The 15,663-nt window shown below is 36.4% G+C and overlaps 1 protein-coding gene across 2 annotated transcripts in view; it reads right to left on the reverse strand.

Annotated features, from left to right (window-relative positions):
* The window catches only part of LOC126297932 (uncharacterized), a 160,718-nt gene that overhangs the window by 42,998 nt on the left and 102,057 nt on the right, over positions 1 to 15,663 (reverse strand). For both annotated transcript variants that reach the window (XM_049989252.1, XM_049989253.1), the window contains one exon: positions 3,068 to 3,366. In XM_049989252.1, coding sequence (XP_049845209.1) covers positions 3,068 to 3,366 — 299 coding nt within the window. The remainder of the gene's footprint in view (positions 1 to 3,067; positions 3,367 to 15,663) is intronic.

Here is a 15,663-nt window from a genome sequence, read left to right on the forward strand (position 1 = left end):
ATAATGTTTTCTTTGATGAGGCACAAAGCAAGAAAATAACTGTTTACCCAGTAACGAATTCTGTCTCTGATCATGATGCACAATTAATCAGGATAAATGGCATAGTGCCTTACAGTGTGGATATACCTCAGTGGAAGTCATTCAGAATCATTAATGACTACAAGGCAAATGTTTTTAAGAGTAGTTTACATGAAACAACCTGGGATGAAATTTTAAAAGAACTAAATGCCAATATAAAATTTAATCTATTCAATGATAAATTCATATCAGTATTAGAAAATAGCTTTCCATATAAGCTAATCAGAAGGGATATTAAACATCCATGTAAAAACCCATGGATCACTAAGGGGATTAAGGTTCAAATGGATCTGAGCACTATGGGACTCAACTGCTGTGGTCACCAGTCCCCTAGAACTTAGAACTACTTAAACCTAACTAACCTAAGGACGTCACAAACATCCATGCCCAAGGCAGGATTCAAACCTGCGACCGTAGCAGTCGCACGGTTCCGGACTGCGCGCCTAGAACCGCGAGACAACCGCGGCCGGCGGGGATTAAGGGATCTTGTGAAAGGAAAAGGGAAATTTATCTTTGGCAAGAACAAGTAGAGACCCTGCAGTAGTTGCACACTACAAAAACTACTCAAAATTACTAAGAAAGGTTATTAAAAAATCGAGGAACATGCAATTTATGTCAGAAATCAGTACATCTGACAACAGAGTTAAGGCAATAGGAATATAGTGAAGCAAGAGACAGGACAACCAACCACAGAGGAGTATAACATTACTACTAAATTGAATGGAAGGGCTATAAATGTCAAGTCACAGGTAGCAAATCATTTCTTAAACATAGTATAAAGCATAGGGACCAACAGTTCTAGAGAGATCACAGCAATATGTTGAAGAAGTAACTCTCTTAAAATTACGTCATATGAATGTACCATCAACTTCTACTTCTGAAATTAAGAGGGTCATACATTCTCTCAAGAATAAAAGCTCTTCTGGTTTTGATGGTGTTTCCAATAGAGTACTAAAGATATGTTCCATACAATACGTCCGGTATTGTCCGAAATATGTAATGCATCACTAACTCAAGGTATTTTTCCAGAGAGACTAAAATATGCCATTGTTAAACCCCTCTTTAAGAAAGGTGATAAGAGAGATGTCAGTAACTACTGACCTATTTCACTGCTGACATCATTTTCCAAAAATTTTGAGAAGGTGATGTATTCTAGAATAGTATCTCACTTTGGCAATAATAATCTCTTCAGCAAATCATAGTTTGGGTTTCAGAAGGGTCACTCTATTGAGAATGTCATTTACATGATCACACACCAGATATTACGAGGGTAATCCCAAAAGTAAGGTCTCCTTTTTTTTTTATAAGTACATAGACCTGTTTATTTCTACAATGAAATCACGATTTTTATGATGAGGTGTAAGAAGAGGTTCATAACTTTCTGAACAGCATGGCAGTGAGCTGGTATGACATGGGCATACAAAAACTGCCACAGCGTCTACAAAAATGCATCGACAGAAATGGTGATTATGTCAAAAAATAGCTAAATCTTCAAGCTGTAAATTCATGTAAACCATTATAGAAATAAACAGGTCTATGTACTTATAAACAAATAGGAGAACTTACTTTTGGAATTACCCTCGTACAAGCATTAAATAACAAAATAGCACTGGTAGGTATTTTCTGTGACCTATACAAGGCATTTGATTGTGTGAATCATAGTATACTCCTAGATAAATTGAAGTTTTACAGGATTTATGGTGTAGCCAACCAATGGATCATGTCACATCTAACCAAAAGAATGCAAAAAGTTGTACTTAGTAGTAATTCAACCAACAGAGTCCAGGTACATAATTCTGACTTGGGAGAAATCATGTACGGTGTTCCCCCAAGACTCAGTCTTAGGTCCACTACTGTTTCTCATATATGTAAATGACCCACTGTCTAATGTACAACAAGCAGAATTAGTTCTTTTTGCAGATGACACCAGTATACATACAGAAATGGTGAACAAAGTTCTCAAAAGCATCATTGACTGGTTTCCTGTGAATCGTCTCATCCTGAATTTCATAAAGACACATCATATTCAGTTCTGCGCCTCTACAGGTACTGCACTAGTGACAAGTGTAGCACATGGTGATGAAATAACACATAGGGCGAAAATTTCAGTTGGGATTTTTTTTTTTTTTTTTAACTCCTAAAACAACTTAGTTCACCCACATTTGCACTTAGAATTATAGCAAATTTTGGGGAGAGAGAAATAAGTAAGTTGACATATTTTGCTTATTTTTATTCAGTAATGTCATATGGAATAATGTTCTGGGGTAACTCATCTTTATGATAAGTCTTCATTGCCCAAAAACGTGCTCGCCCACGATCATATTGTGGACATCTGTTTAAGGAGTTGGGCAATCTGACTACTGCTTCACAGTATATTTATTCCCTCATGAAGTTTGTTGTAAATAATTCACTACAGTTCAAAAGGAACAATGAGGTACATAATTACGGCACTAGAAGAAAAAATACATTCATTACTCAACATTACTCAACTTTAGCACAGAAAGTGGTGCACAACACTGCAACAAAAATTTTTGACCACTTACCCAGTGATATAAAACGTCTAAAAGACAACAAGGTAAAATTAGACAATAAATTGAAAAAGTTTCTCCTTGACAACACCTTCTATTCTGTAGAAGAATTTTTATGTTTTTAATGTGTAAAAGTTGGTGCATAGGAACTGCTAACTCAATCTGTAAATATTGTTTTCATTTCAAGGAAAAAAACAATAATTATATGGTGATGTTTAGAGTACAAATAGATGTACAAATTAATTTGCAATATTAATACAAAATGACTCGACCACATCATGACAATTTATCGTGTAAAATGATCCATGAAACATGAAAATAACTAATTAACTAACATTATTTCATAAGTTATTCCAAAACACATTTAACATTACTTTACAGCTGCAGTAGTAACAGTGCTGGATATGCAATAGCAGTAAGCATGCGCGCGCACACTTTAATTGTCATTAAAAAGTACTTACGATATGATTATGGTTTGCCCGCACTCCACAATAGTATGTTTTTTTTCCTGAACAATAAGCTTTGCACGGCACAAACTTGCTGAACGTTCTATGATTTGCTGTGGAACTACGTGTGTATCAGCATCTTCAATGAGCACCAGATATCCATAGGTTGTCCAGCATTCTCTTGGTATATCGGTTGATCTCAGATCTCGAGATACATACATTTGACCTTTAACTTTTTTCACTTTTTTTAGTTTTTGTCTTCTTCTTCTTTTCATATTATTATTTCCTTGTTCAGTGTAAAATTCTTCTTCCGACTGGAACAACACAATCTTGCGGTAACAACTTTTCTTTCCTCTTGTCTGATATATACTAGCCATAAGGAGTAGTTTAACTGCAGTTTCTAAACATCAACAATTTATATGGAATAATATTCATATAATTAATGCACTTTGAAGGATGCACTTTGAAAGAGTCAGTATTTGAAAATTTGTGATTTATAAAGCTCAATAAAATTAAATTGCAATGCTAGAATAAAAACACACAATTCCCTGATATTTTAGACATTTCTGAAATTCCCTGAGATTACCCTGATTTTTCCACGTAAAATGTAATTCCCTGAGATTCCAGGTTTTCCAGAAAAATCACCACCCCCTTTTTACATAGTTTACACATAAGAAGTAAGGTAGTTAGTACTAAGAATCTGCCTATATGCTTTTTTTAATGTGAAAGAAAAGATGGTTAAAATATAACATCCAATAGATGGTAAGGATATTAGTGATAAAGCCCTAGTTCATTTGATCAAGGATGGGAAACTTTATTGGAAGAACTGTTTTAGGATTCTAATGCATAACTACCCATTACAAATTCCAGCAGCAGCCCTAATAATGAGCAAATTTCAGAACCACATATGAAGAGGTGCTGGAAGTATCAAAACACCTACAAAAATAGCAAAGCAGTGGGGAGTGAGGTAATTCCAGCTGAGATACTAAAATATGGAGGAGAAGCACTGCACTCATGCTTTTTTCCCTCCCTTTTTCCCCACTTGATACAGGCAATCTGTAAAACTGAGACCATACCAACAGAACGGTAAGAAGCATTAATAGTCCCTTTATATAAAAAAAGGAAACTTCAGAAATTATAGGGGGAATATCACTAGTTAACACAGACTATGAGATTTTATCTTTTTTATTGCTAAACTACTTGAATCCATAGGCATAAAATATAACTGCAGATTATCAAAATGGCTTTTGCAGAAATGGATCCACTACTGATGGTTCAAATGGCTCTGAGCACTATGGAACTTAACTTCTGAGGTCATCAGTCCCCTAGAACTTTGAAATACTTAAACCTAACTAACCTACGGACATCACACACATCCATGCCCGAGGCAGGATTCGAACCTGCGACCGTAGTGGAAGCGCGGTTCCAGACTGTAGCGCCTAGAACCGCTTAGCCACCCCGGCCAGCGATCCACTACTGACAATATATTTGCAATCAAAACAGTAAATGAAAGACTATGGGAATGTAAACAAAAAATATATTAATTTTCCCACCATTTAATAAAAAGCTTATGACTCCATTCACAGGAAAGCCTGTTGAATGTAATGATGGACTTGGGATTTCCAATTAAACTCCTGTAATTACTTTAATAATAATAATAATAATAATAATAATAATAATAATAATAACAATAATAATGTGCATAGGTGATAATATAAGTAGGGTTTTGTGAAACTGAATAAAATCTAACCATTCAAAAATTAAAACTGGACTAATCACAGGGAGGTCCTCTACCCCTTCCTCTCTTTAATGTAGCCTGGGAGAGAGTTGTGAGGAAAAAGGAAAGTCAAACTACTACTTGCTGGGATACTCCAAAGAAATAAAGTTGACATTTTAGTGTAGGTGGATGACGTAGTGCTCATTGGAAAAAGTGAAGTAGAGATCAGACAGTTATTCATGGAGGTCTTAGAAGAACCATCTAAACTTGGTCTAAAAGTAAATGATCAGAAAACAAAATACACGGTAGTTCAAAAAGAGAGAGATTAACAAGACAACCATTCACATCTAATAATCAGCAAACATAAATTCGAAAGCAATGAACAGTTCAAATTTCTGGGTGCAAAGATAATCAAACAAAAGCAGAAGTGAAAATGAGACTGCAAAATGCTAACAGGAGTTAACTATTCCACACAAAAACTTCTAGTGCTGAAACTGCTGTCAAGGAAAACTAAAATGAGAACTATAAAACACAATTATCGGACCAGTCCTAAATTATGGAATAGAAACATGGAGTTGCACTAAAATGGAAGCACACCAGACACAAATGAATAAGAAAATTGTTTGTACCACATACAAGTATCTGAAAATAAAATTTATAGGAAACACTTTGGTCCATACTATGATAATGAATTGCGAAGCTGGAAGGAATGACACAACACAGAAAGCCAAATGCTATAACAACACGCAACAATAATGAGCAAAGCAAAAAGCAAAAGACTTAATGGGTGGGCCAACTGATGAGAATGAAAGATGGTTCAAGAATATTAATGGAGAAGTCATTTAACAAAGGACCAAACGGAAGACCCAAGGAATACATGGATTAATGAAATTATAACAATATGCAACAAGATGTGCATAAATAATTGGCAGGAAGTAGCACAAGATAGAAGCATTCGACACAGGAGCTTCAAGTCGCTTAGAAGGAAAAGTTTTCATCTGAAATGATTTTGGAAAACCCAGTTCAAAACATGTTGGGGGAGGGGGGGGGGGGGGGAGTTAGTACACTGACCTTTTGAAATACGAATCTAGTGTGTTAACTATTGCATCACTTCACTTGCTTTGTCATGTGAAACATTTCTGTGTTGGAAATGTGGTTATTTGTAGTCTTACATGTTTTCCATTTTATGCGAGTGGTATCCCATTGTGTTAAGTTAGATAGGCAACAGTTGAATCAAATACTAGTCATGCACTGACGTTTACAGCAGCATTTCACCTAACTCAATTTTCCTGTCTGCATACCTACTTAATAAAGGCCAGAGAATATAAATCAAACTGCTGGGCATTATGCAGCTTCTGACTGGGTGCAGTTGTTGAAGATTCTTTTTCTTGAGACTTTTATGGATGACAACATTTCTATCCATGCGAGGAACCATAGTTATACTTTGTGCAGTGAAAGAAGAGCACTGACAGCTAAAAGGTGTGTTGTGAGATTTCAACTGTGAAGTGCAAATGGCTGCTGTTTGTTCTGAAGCTAGGTGACAAAACAACAGTTGCCTACAGTACTGTGGCAACACTGATGCATTGCAATAGAGATGTATACAAAATCATGTTACGTGATCAGTTCTGCTACACTGACATGTGGCAGTGGTATGCCTGTCCATGTACACATTCATCATATGTCTCGTTTGTAATTAGATAAATTGACATAAATAAAGAACTGAGCAAGTTTAAACGTATCTAAATGTACAGAAAATTATATTACAATAATTGTCTTGAAGACTGCAACTTGATCCGAGTAGCAAATCACAAGATATTCAGGTTTTAACCCAGCAGATCAATCTAAATTCACAAGTGATAGAGGCAAGTGAGCTCTGTCATCATTGCAGAGAGTGATTGTGTTGGTCAACGGAATGCAAGTCACTGGGGTGTAAATGAAGCCACAGTGTTGAGAAGGTTTTGAAGACAATCTGATGGATATCAAGTGTGTCACAAGCAAAAATACAGAGTAGTTCGCAGAAGCAATCACCCCTTCCTTCTGACTGGGTGGAAGAGTCCAAAGTGTCATAAAAAGACAGAGGAAAAGTAATAAATGGTAAATAATGAACTGTAATAGAAGATATGCAAAATTCTGACAGATCTCATTCAGCAAGTGGATCATATGGAGCTACCGATGGAATGTATTTTAATATCAGAAACATTAACAATTTCTTAAAGATGATGGTGGGATTTCTTGCCCAGAATGGGCAGCAATGGTGAGAACACATCATTGTTCAGGGGAACACGAGGGTAGCCTAAAGTGATTGGGAGCGGTGAGAATCACAACTCCACAGTTGTGGCAACATATGCTTTGTCTTTGTCCATATTACATAAATAATACATTTGCAGGTCGCAAAGGATGTGAATTTGGTGGTTATAAGTATTTTTGATTGGTGACAAATTCACAGACTTAAACAAGGTCTGGCAATGTGAAAAGCTTATGAGTCGTGAAACCATTACAACAACTCAAGTAGATAAGTTGGGTGTCTTTGTTATTACAATGTTTACTGCCTCAATGTTGTGACCTTATTTTCACTGATCACTAGAGAACAGATTATATGCATCATAAAAACCTTAAAATATGCGTGCAAATATGCATGTAAAATGTTTACAAATGGATGAAAATTATCAAAATATGCCAGATCAAATAAAAAAAGGTAATTACTGCATGCATTATATCTCAAAGTCAAACCTGTGCATATCAATTACAAGTAAGAGCACCAGCCACACGTAAAATCTGTACATTTAGAATGATGATATAATTTTCTGTATACTTTCTCGTGAGCTTAGGAAGAGGGCCTTTACGGGATTATTTTCTAAAAATTTGCAAAATGGGGACACATTCTGTGTTTCAATAATTGTTCCTCCTTTGCTATTGCCGTTGGTAACAATCAGATGTGATGCGAGTGAGTTACAGTGAAACAATTGATACGTACAGGACCAACTTCAAGATATTTCGCACACAGAGGGGCATGCTCAAAACTCGGTAATATTTAATTTAAAAAACAACTTACAATCATAAATTTTTTGAACAGCTTGAACTTTTAATTACTACTACTGGACCAAAGCATCATTTACAATTTGTTTTACATTATTCTACTATTGTAAACATAAATGGCCAAGTACTGTTCCAAATGTTCGGAAGTACGACTGTGTCTTCGTTCACTCAAAACATTTTTATAAGCAAAAAAGGACCATTCTACATCAACTGAGGTAACTGGACAGTATTTGAATTTGGGTGCTGTGTTGGCACTTTGTGTTTCTGGTAAAAGTTAACCAATCCCATTAATAAAACTATCATTTTGGCGCAAGATTTAAAAGCCTGAGTTATTGTTTAAAATGTTCTCAAACTTTTCTTTAAGTTTTCTAGGAAACACCTCCGGCAAAGAGAAGTTCACTAACATAACTAACATTAACTAAATAGATTCATTCAACTCTAAACCTTGAGTTTCAAGCTTTTCAATACTTCAGGTACATGGGAAAAGGAAGAGCTAATCACAGCAATGTCTTTTGTACTACCAGAATCATTAAAGCTTCCTTGTACTGGCGAACTGCCAAACCTCTGCACTATCGAAGTCATTTATTACCCCTCTAATGACCTCGAAATGTTCATTGTAAAACAACACAGCTTCAACCCACATACCCCAATGAGTTACCACTCGTTCAAGAGGTAAAGGAACATTCGGTAGTTTTTCTTTGAAAGTCTTGATGCCATCAGGAGAAACACTTTCTTTGTGGATAACATCAGTTTATTTACATTCACAAACGTGGAACATACTTCTTCAGCAAGGCGATGTACTCTTGGAGCAAAGCACATCACATGAATCAAATTGAGATAAAATAATTCGAGGGCTTTTCCTGCTTTGATCATACAGGGAGCAGCATCTGAAATAAACACAAACACTCTTCCATCTGAAGAAGACTCTGGAAATATTGTCAGTATGTAATTTTTACGCAATGTTGATTCATCTGGTATATTTTGATTTAAGCAATATTTGCATATGAAGCCTTTGAGGATAGGGTTTGTAACTTTCTGAAGAGGAATATTGCTTGCAATGAATGCTTCACATAGATCCAGGTTACACCGACTTTCTTTGTTTACCTTCAGACAAACCAATGCTACTGCAACCTGCTCTTGTCAGAAGTTGTTGTCATGGTCCTTTCTTCTGCATTCCTGTGATATGAATACTTATCTTGACATGCTCGTCTATATGAAACTTTTTTTGCATGAAACGGTTTTCTAACAAACTCAACAATATAAAACAATTCCATCATATGTAAATGTTCCAGAATGGTCAGCTATCCCTGAAACAATGTTTCTTATTTCGGGTGGCATGGCCCACCTCTTCCTATTCCTCTTCTGTAATGATTTTGCTAGGCAGTGGCCTGCCTCTTGTTTAGCAACTGTACGCATTTCTATGTTGCGGTCAATATGTGAGCCATCAAAACTAGATCGAGCTACAGAATGCCCATCAAAATTTTTAAAATATTGTAAACATAGAGCGCAAATATGCATCGTCACTAGTTTTTAGTTAAAATATGCAATAACCAGTGAAAAGGAGCCAAATATGCAAATACATATGCAACATGCAAATGCATATAATCCAGTCTCTACTGGTGGCCCTTTGGTTGTGACAGGGAGAGGATTCAGTTATGTTGTGTTTGTTGAGAAAATGCCAGCGGTGTGGTAACTGTGTGATAGCAACTGTGTCGCAGGTACAGGTTTCAAAGCATATCAGAACTGCAGCAGATTAGTATTGTGCATTCGAGAGCAAGTAACTTTCTCTTGTGTATTGGTAGTGTCAGGGTGAGAGTAAAAAGCTACATTCCAAAGAGCACTGTGAATTCTGACTTTGTGCAGCTGCTGTAACAATTGCGTACCTATAAAATTGGAGGACACTGAGCCTTAACAATACATTAAGCCTTTACCAGATTTGCCTTAGATTCATTTACAGGTGTAACAACTTGTCCTGAGTGTTATTTTCATAGCATATTTATTATCAGAAATCATATGCTGGTGAGCAACATGCTGGTAACCGTCCTACAAGTCAATTTGACAGGTGGCGAGGGTGGGACTGGACTTCGAAGAGGCAGAATCAAGACAGGACCTCACTCACAAGATCAAAGGACTCATGTTAGATTACCACTTCCTGATACAGGCAGTTTACATGTGGTATGTCATTGGTTAGGGTTTGGACTGTGGTTATTTTCTCTCATAGTAAATCAATGTGTGTTGTTTTGGTTGACACATAAAAGGATAACAATTCAAATTTACAATGGGGATGAGGAAATAAGTTACAAGTTACAAGGTGTGTGAAGCAGCCATGCTAAGCCCTTTTCTTTTGCCGTATGTAGCTTTTTTCAAGAGCATTCATTCCCAGTTTTCACATAATGCAAGTAACAACATTTTTTGCTAATAACTGATCAATTTATGTGAGGTATAGCATACTGAAGATACAGAAAATTAAAGGCACTACTTGAAAATTAATTTAAAAGCAGTTAGAATTTATTATGCCATTCCTATGCAATAGGACAACAACTACAGCACATAAATCAAAAGGAAAGACAAATACCATAACCAATGCTTGAGCAGCCAAATTACCTGGACTGGAGTTTCGATGTCTCAAATTACACTTTATTGCTTTTCAGGCTGCCCTAAACGATTACTGATGATAACTCTGCTGCTGCTATACTAAGGACATTGCCTACACTATGCTTGTCTGTCCTCTTTTAGAATACTGCTATCCGTAGCAGATAGGATTGATGGAGTACACAGAAAAAATTCAAAGAAGGGCAGCATAATTTGTATTATTGCAAAATAGAGGAGAGAGTGTCACTGAAATGATACAGGATTTGGGGCGGACATCATTTAACAAAGGCATTTTTCACTGCGGCTGAATCTTCTCAAGAAATTCCAATCACCAACTTTCTCCTCCAAATGCAAAAAAATTTTGTTGACACTGTCCTACATGGGGAGGAACAATCACCATGAAAAAATAAGGCAAATCAGAGCTCGTGCAGGAAGATATAGATCTTCGTTCTTTCTGCGTGCTATACGAGAGTGCAATAATTGAGAATTTTGAAGGTGGTGCGATGAACCCCCTCTGCCAGGCACTTAAATGTGATTTGCAGAGTATCCATGTAGATGTAGATGCAGATGTAGAAGTAGAAGAAGAGGTAGATACTCATCCATCACACATAGTAAAATATATTACAATCATTATGAATACAAAATCGTGACAACAGCTTAACACAAGTACACATGAGAATGAACTGTGCTAGCTAGGTAAGGGACAGGAAAATTTCCCAATAATGAGAACAGGAAACATAACACGAAATTAGCGGTTTTCAGCAAAATATTGTAACATCAGTGATTTTTTATGGAATTAGTGAAATTTATAATTTTCCTGTATAAAAAATGTTATAAATCTGAAGACGACAGCCTACCAATATCCGTAGCTGATATGTGCTGAATGTTGAAATTGCATTTTGCCTTCTTTTTTCCTCAAGGCTGAAGTTCATCTACAATATTAAAATGACAGTTCATGTTCCATGTTACAAATTGAGGTGTGATGTCAAAAAAAAGCACCGAAACTGATAAAAAAATTAAGAGTGACTTTGGCAAAAATCACAAAATTTGGCAAAAAGTATACAACTTGGCAATAAACATGCTGAAACTGGCAGAAACATAACAGTGAAAGTGATGAAAAATACCGAATTTATCAAATGGAACAGTGAATCTGGGAAGAAGGTAAGACTCAATCTGGTTAAAAGGGGTAACACTGAATCGGACAAGAACGTAATACCGAATTTCACAAAAAAGTAACAATGAATTTGGCAAAAAGCTAATTCAGAACTTGGCACAAAAGAGCACCAAAATTGGAAAAAATAAACACGAAAAAAAAAACATATAACACAGAAAATGGCAAAACAATTGCAGTGCAACAGACAAAATAGCATCTAATTTGATAACAAAACAGCACCGAATTTTGCAAAAAATAGCCTTGGAATTTGTCAAAAATAATACCTAAACTGTAAAAGTATAAAACCCTAAACTGAAAAAGTAACATATAACACTGGATTTGGCAAAAAGAATAACAATTAATTTGTCAAAAAAAACAACACCCAAACTGACCAAAAAACTACACCCAAACTGACCAAAACACTACACCCAAACTGACCAAAACACTACACCCAAACTGACCAAAACACTACACCCAAACTGACCAAAACACTACACCCAAACAGACAAAAAACAACACCCAAACAGACAAAAAAACAACACCCAAACAGACAAAAAAAAACAACACCCAAACAGACAAAAAACAACACCCAAACAGACAAAAAACAACACCCAAACAGACAACAACAACAACAAAAAAACAACACCCAAACAGACAACAACAACAACAAAAAAACAACACCCAAACAGACAACAACAAAAAAAAAACACCCAAACAGACAACAACAAAAAAACAACACCCAAACAGACACAAAAAAAAACACCCAAACAGACAAAAAAAACACCCAAACAGACAAAAAACAACACCCAAACAGACAAAAAAACTACACCCAAACTGACCAAAAAACAACACCCAAACTGACAAAAAAAAACAACACCCAAACTGGAAAAAAACCACCCAAACTGGGGAAAAAAAAACCACCGATAGTGGGTAAAACAACACACAAAGTGGCAAAAACAACACACAAAGTGGCAAAAACAACACACAAAGTGGCAAAAACAACACACAAAGTGGCAAAAACAACACACAAAGTGGCAAAAACAACACACAAAGTGGCAAAAACAACACACAAAGTGGCAAAAACAACACAGAAATTGGCAAAAACAACACAGAAATTGGCAAATACACCACCAAATTTGGCAGAAAATATCGAAATGGCAAAAAATGGCACCAAAATTGGAAAAAGTTACACTGAAATTGGAGAAAAAATATCACAAAAAAGGGGAGGGGGCAAGCATCGAAATTGGTAAGAAACAATGACAGGGAAAAATGAATTTGGCAATAAAATACTACTGAACTTGACAAAAATAACACTGAAATTGGAAAAAAACACCAAATTTGGTCACAAAATAAAATGATTTTTTTCCTATTGCTAGTGGTCCTGTGTTTTCCACCAGTGTTTTCTTCAATGCAACCTATCTGAGAAGCAAGCAAGATTAAGGTTTAATTTTCCTTTCAAGATGAGATAATTAGAAATAGAATACAAGCTCTGGTTGGACAATGGTGGTGGAGGGAACTGGCTGAATTCTTTTCACTGGGAACACCCAAGCATTCGCCAACAGTTTAGTGAAACCAAGGAAAACCTCAATTAGGCTGGCCACATGGGACTTTAAATGTCATTCATCCAGAATGTGGATACAGTGTGCTAAAATTGTGCGACCTAAGTCAGTAAACTGCTCACAAGTTCCTGAAGCATGCACTATATTGAGAATATTGCAAATGTACAAAGCTGAATTCCACAGAATACGCAGAGTTCAGAATTCTCACGTTTTTTTTCTGCTGTCCAGTACCTGCCCAACTCTATGACAGACATTCCAAATTTCATAAGCTAACACAAAAAGAACATTCAGAAGACAAACATTTTTGTTGGGAGTAATGTGCCTTACAAACACTTAGCATTTCAAACTGACAATTACATCTTATCTTCGTTTTAAAAATAAAACATAAAAATAATTAAAAGACTGATGTTTGTATGTTTATGTTAAATTAGATTTCACACTATAAACCACTTTCCAGAATATACAGGTCAAACTCCAACACCATCATCAAAATTCTGAATTTGTTCTGGGGTATTTGCCAACTGTTTTGGTACCAGCAGAAGAACACTCCTATCAGAGCACAAAAAATGTGAATATTACAAAGGCTCTGACTTGAAAGTGGGGTACTTTCCTCAGCACCTTCTTCCCAAAAATTTTGACATGCAAACATATTCACTTTTTTTTTTTCAACATGCAACTCACCTCAAACTCCAACAAGCTTCCCTAAATGTAACTCACACCCATTAGTCCACTGCTATAAGTTGTTCATACGTATCCACTCCCAGCTGCCCTTTCTCCTCACTCATTCAGCATCATTCTCTTTGTCTCTCTCTGTCATTGTCTCCTGTGTCACAGTCACATTCCCTTCATTCTGTCCTACTAGTACAGTCTCCAATCTCTGTTACCGTCTTGGTCTTTCTCTCTCTTACTGCTAATATCTCATTCCTTCCATACTTTATACTGCTACTGATGTCTCTCATACACTCTGTCTCTCATTATCAATGGCTCTCACCTACTTCCACATTATCCCCTCACCCCTAGCACTGTATCCTTCACTCTTTTCCTAGCACTGTTCTGTCCCTGTCAAGTATGTTCCATTGTTACTGGGTCCCTCTTTTTCTCTCACACTGCCATTGTCTCCTTCACTCTTTCTATAGTGCCACTGTCTACTATCTTCCAGTATTTATTACTCTTCCATCTCTTTGCCACTGCCACTGTCACTGTCATCTTCTCTCTCACAGCATAACAAAGTGCAAATATGTTTGCATACCAAAACTTTTGGGAGAATTTTTAAAGGTGCTGAGGACAGTAGAATGAGGCAGCTGGTACCCCACTTTTCAGTCAGAGTCTTTTATGTAAATATGAACATATTTTCATTTTTTCCCACACTGGCTCCTTCTTTTCTCTGCTGCACCAGGACACCTAATGCATAACAAAAGAAATGTATTGGACACTAAAATTTTACTTATGTGGAACTGAAATAATGCGAAACTAATTTTACACCTCAGACCGGATTTCATGCACCAATAAGTTTTACATTTGCTTCAGCACTACAACACGGGGTTCCCAGACAATAACAGAAACACTTTACAGTATATGTCTTCATGCTACCTCACTTTATAAACAACATTTTCACGTCACACCAGATTTTATGTGCATATTTTATGTGTACAAGCAGGAATACATCAAATGCATCATAAAAATTACAGCCATTTCATGCATTCTCTCTCTGAATTTGCGGCTGGGTTTTGGATCCCAGAAAACGTGTTATTGGTGTTTCTCGATAATGGACGAAGATTTTTGAAAATGAGAAGTTTCTTCTAGAGAATATACCATTAAAATTTGAGCAATTTGCTGAAGTTATTTATTATTTAGATTTTGCCTCATACGAGATTTTACATGCAGAAGTAGGGTAGCTTTGAATCTCTGTATCTTGGAAACACAAAGATATCAAGAAAATTTTCAAGGCAGTGTGAGATTGGAGTCTTAGGAATGTTATAAAAATTTCAGCGATTTGCTGCGCACAGCCATCTTTGGAAGTCTCAGTTGGGTTTTGGCCCACTTGTGACGGCAAAAACATTTCTCAGGAACAGCCCATTAACTAATGGTGCCTTGATAATTCCTATGAAGCCCACTGTAGACCATGTCAAATGCAAAATGAGCCAACTGATATGCACCACTTGCCTAAGCAGAAGGAAGTGTGTAATTTTCTTACTTTAACCCTGTACTGTAGGATACTGACACCAAGATGATCCTTTCGTTGGATATACAAATGGTCCCTTGCCAAAGGGCTATCCCAAACACCCAATCCTACATTTTTATCACCAACAGAACTTGAGGTAAAAGCACTGGAAAATTCAGTTTTTGTGCACGGCGTTTTGGAACATATTATGTACACATGCTGTCGTATGCACATCAATAAGGAGTGTGTGGTCTCCAGTGGCTTAACACAGAGGAACTGCGTTTAGTTTGATTTCTTACCTCCATTTGTCTGTGTATTGCACTGAAAATATAGAAATGTGAATGGTACATGCTGTGTGGTCTTTGGAAAATGTCTCACCCATTCATGGTACTT

This window comes from Schistocerca gregaria, chromosome X (assembly GCF_023897955.1).
Source record: "Schistocerca gregaria isolate iqSchGreg1 chromosome X, iqSchGreg1.2, whole genome shotgun sequence".
Taxonomy (NCBI): Eukaryota; Metazoa; Arthropoda; class Insecta; order Orthoptera; family Acrididae; genus Schistocerca; species Schistocerca gregaria.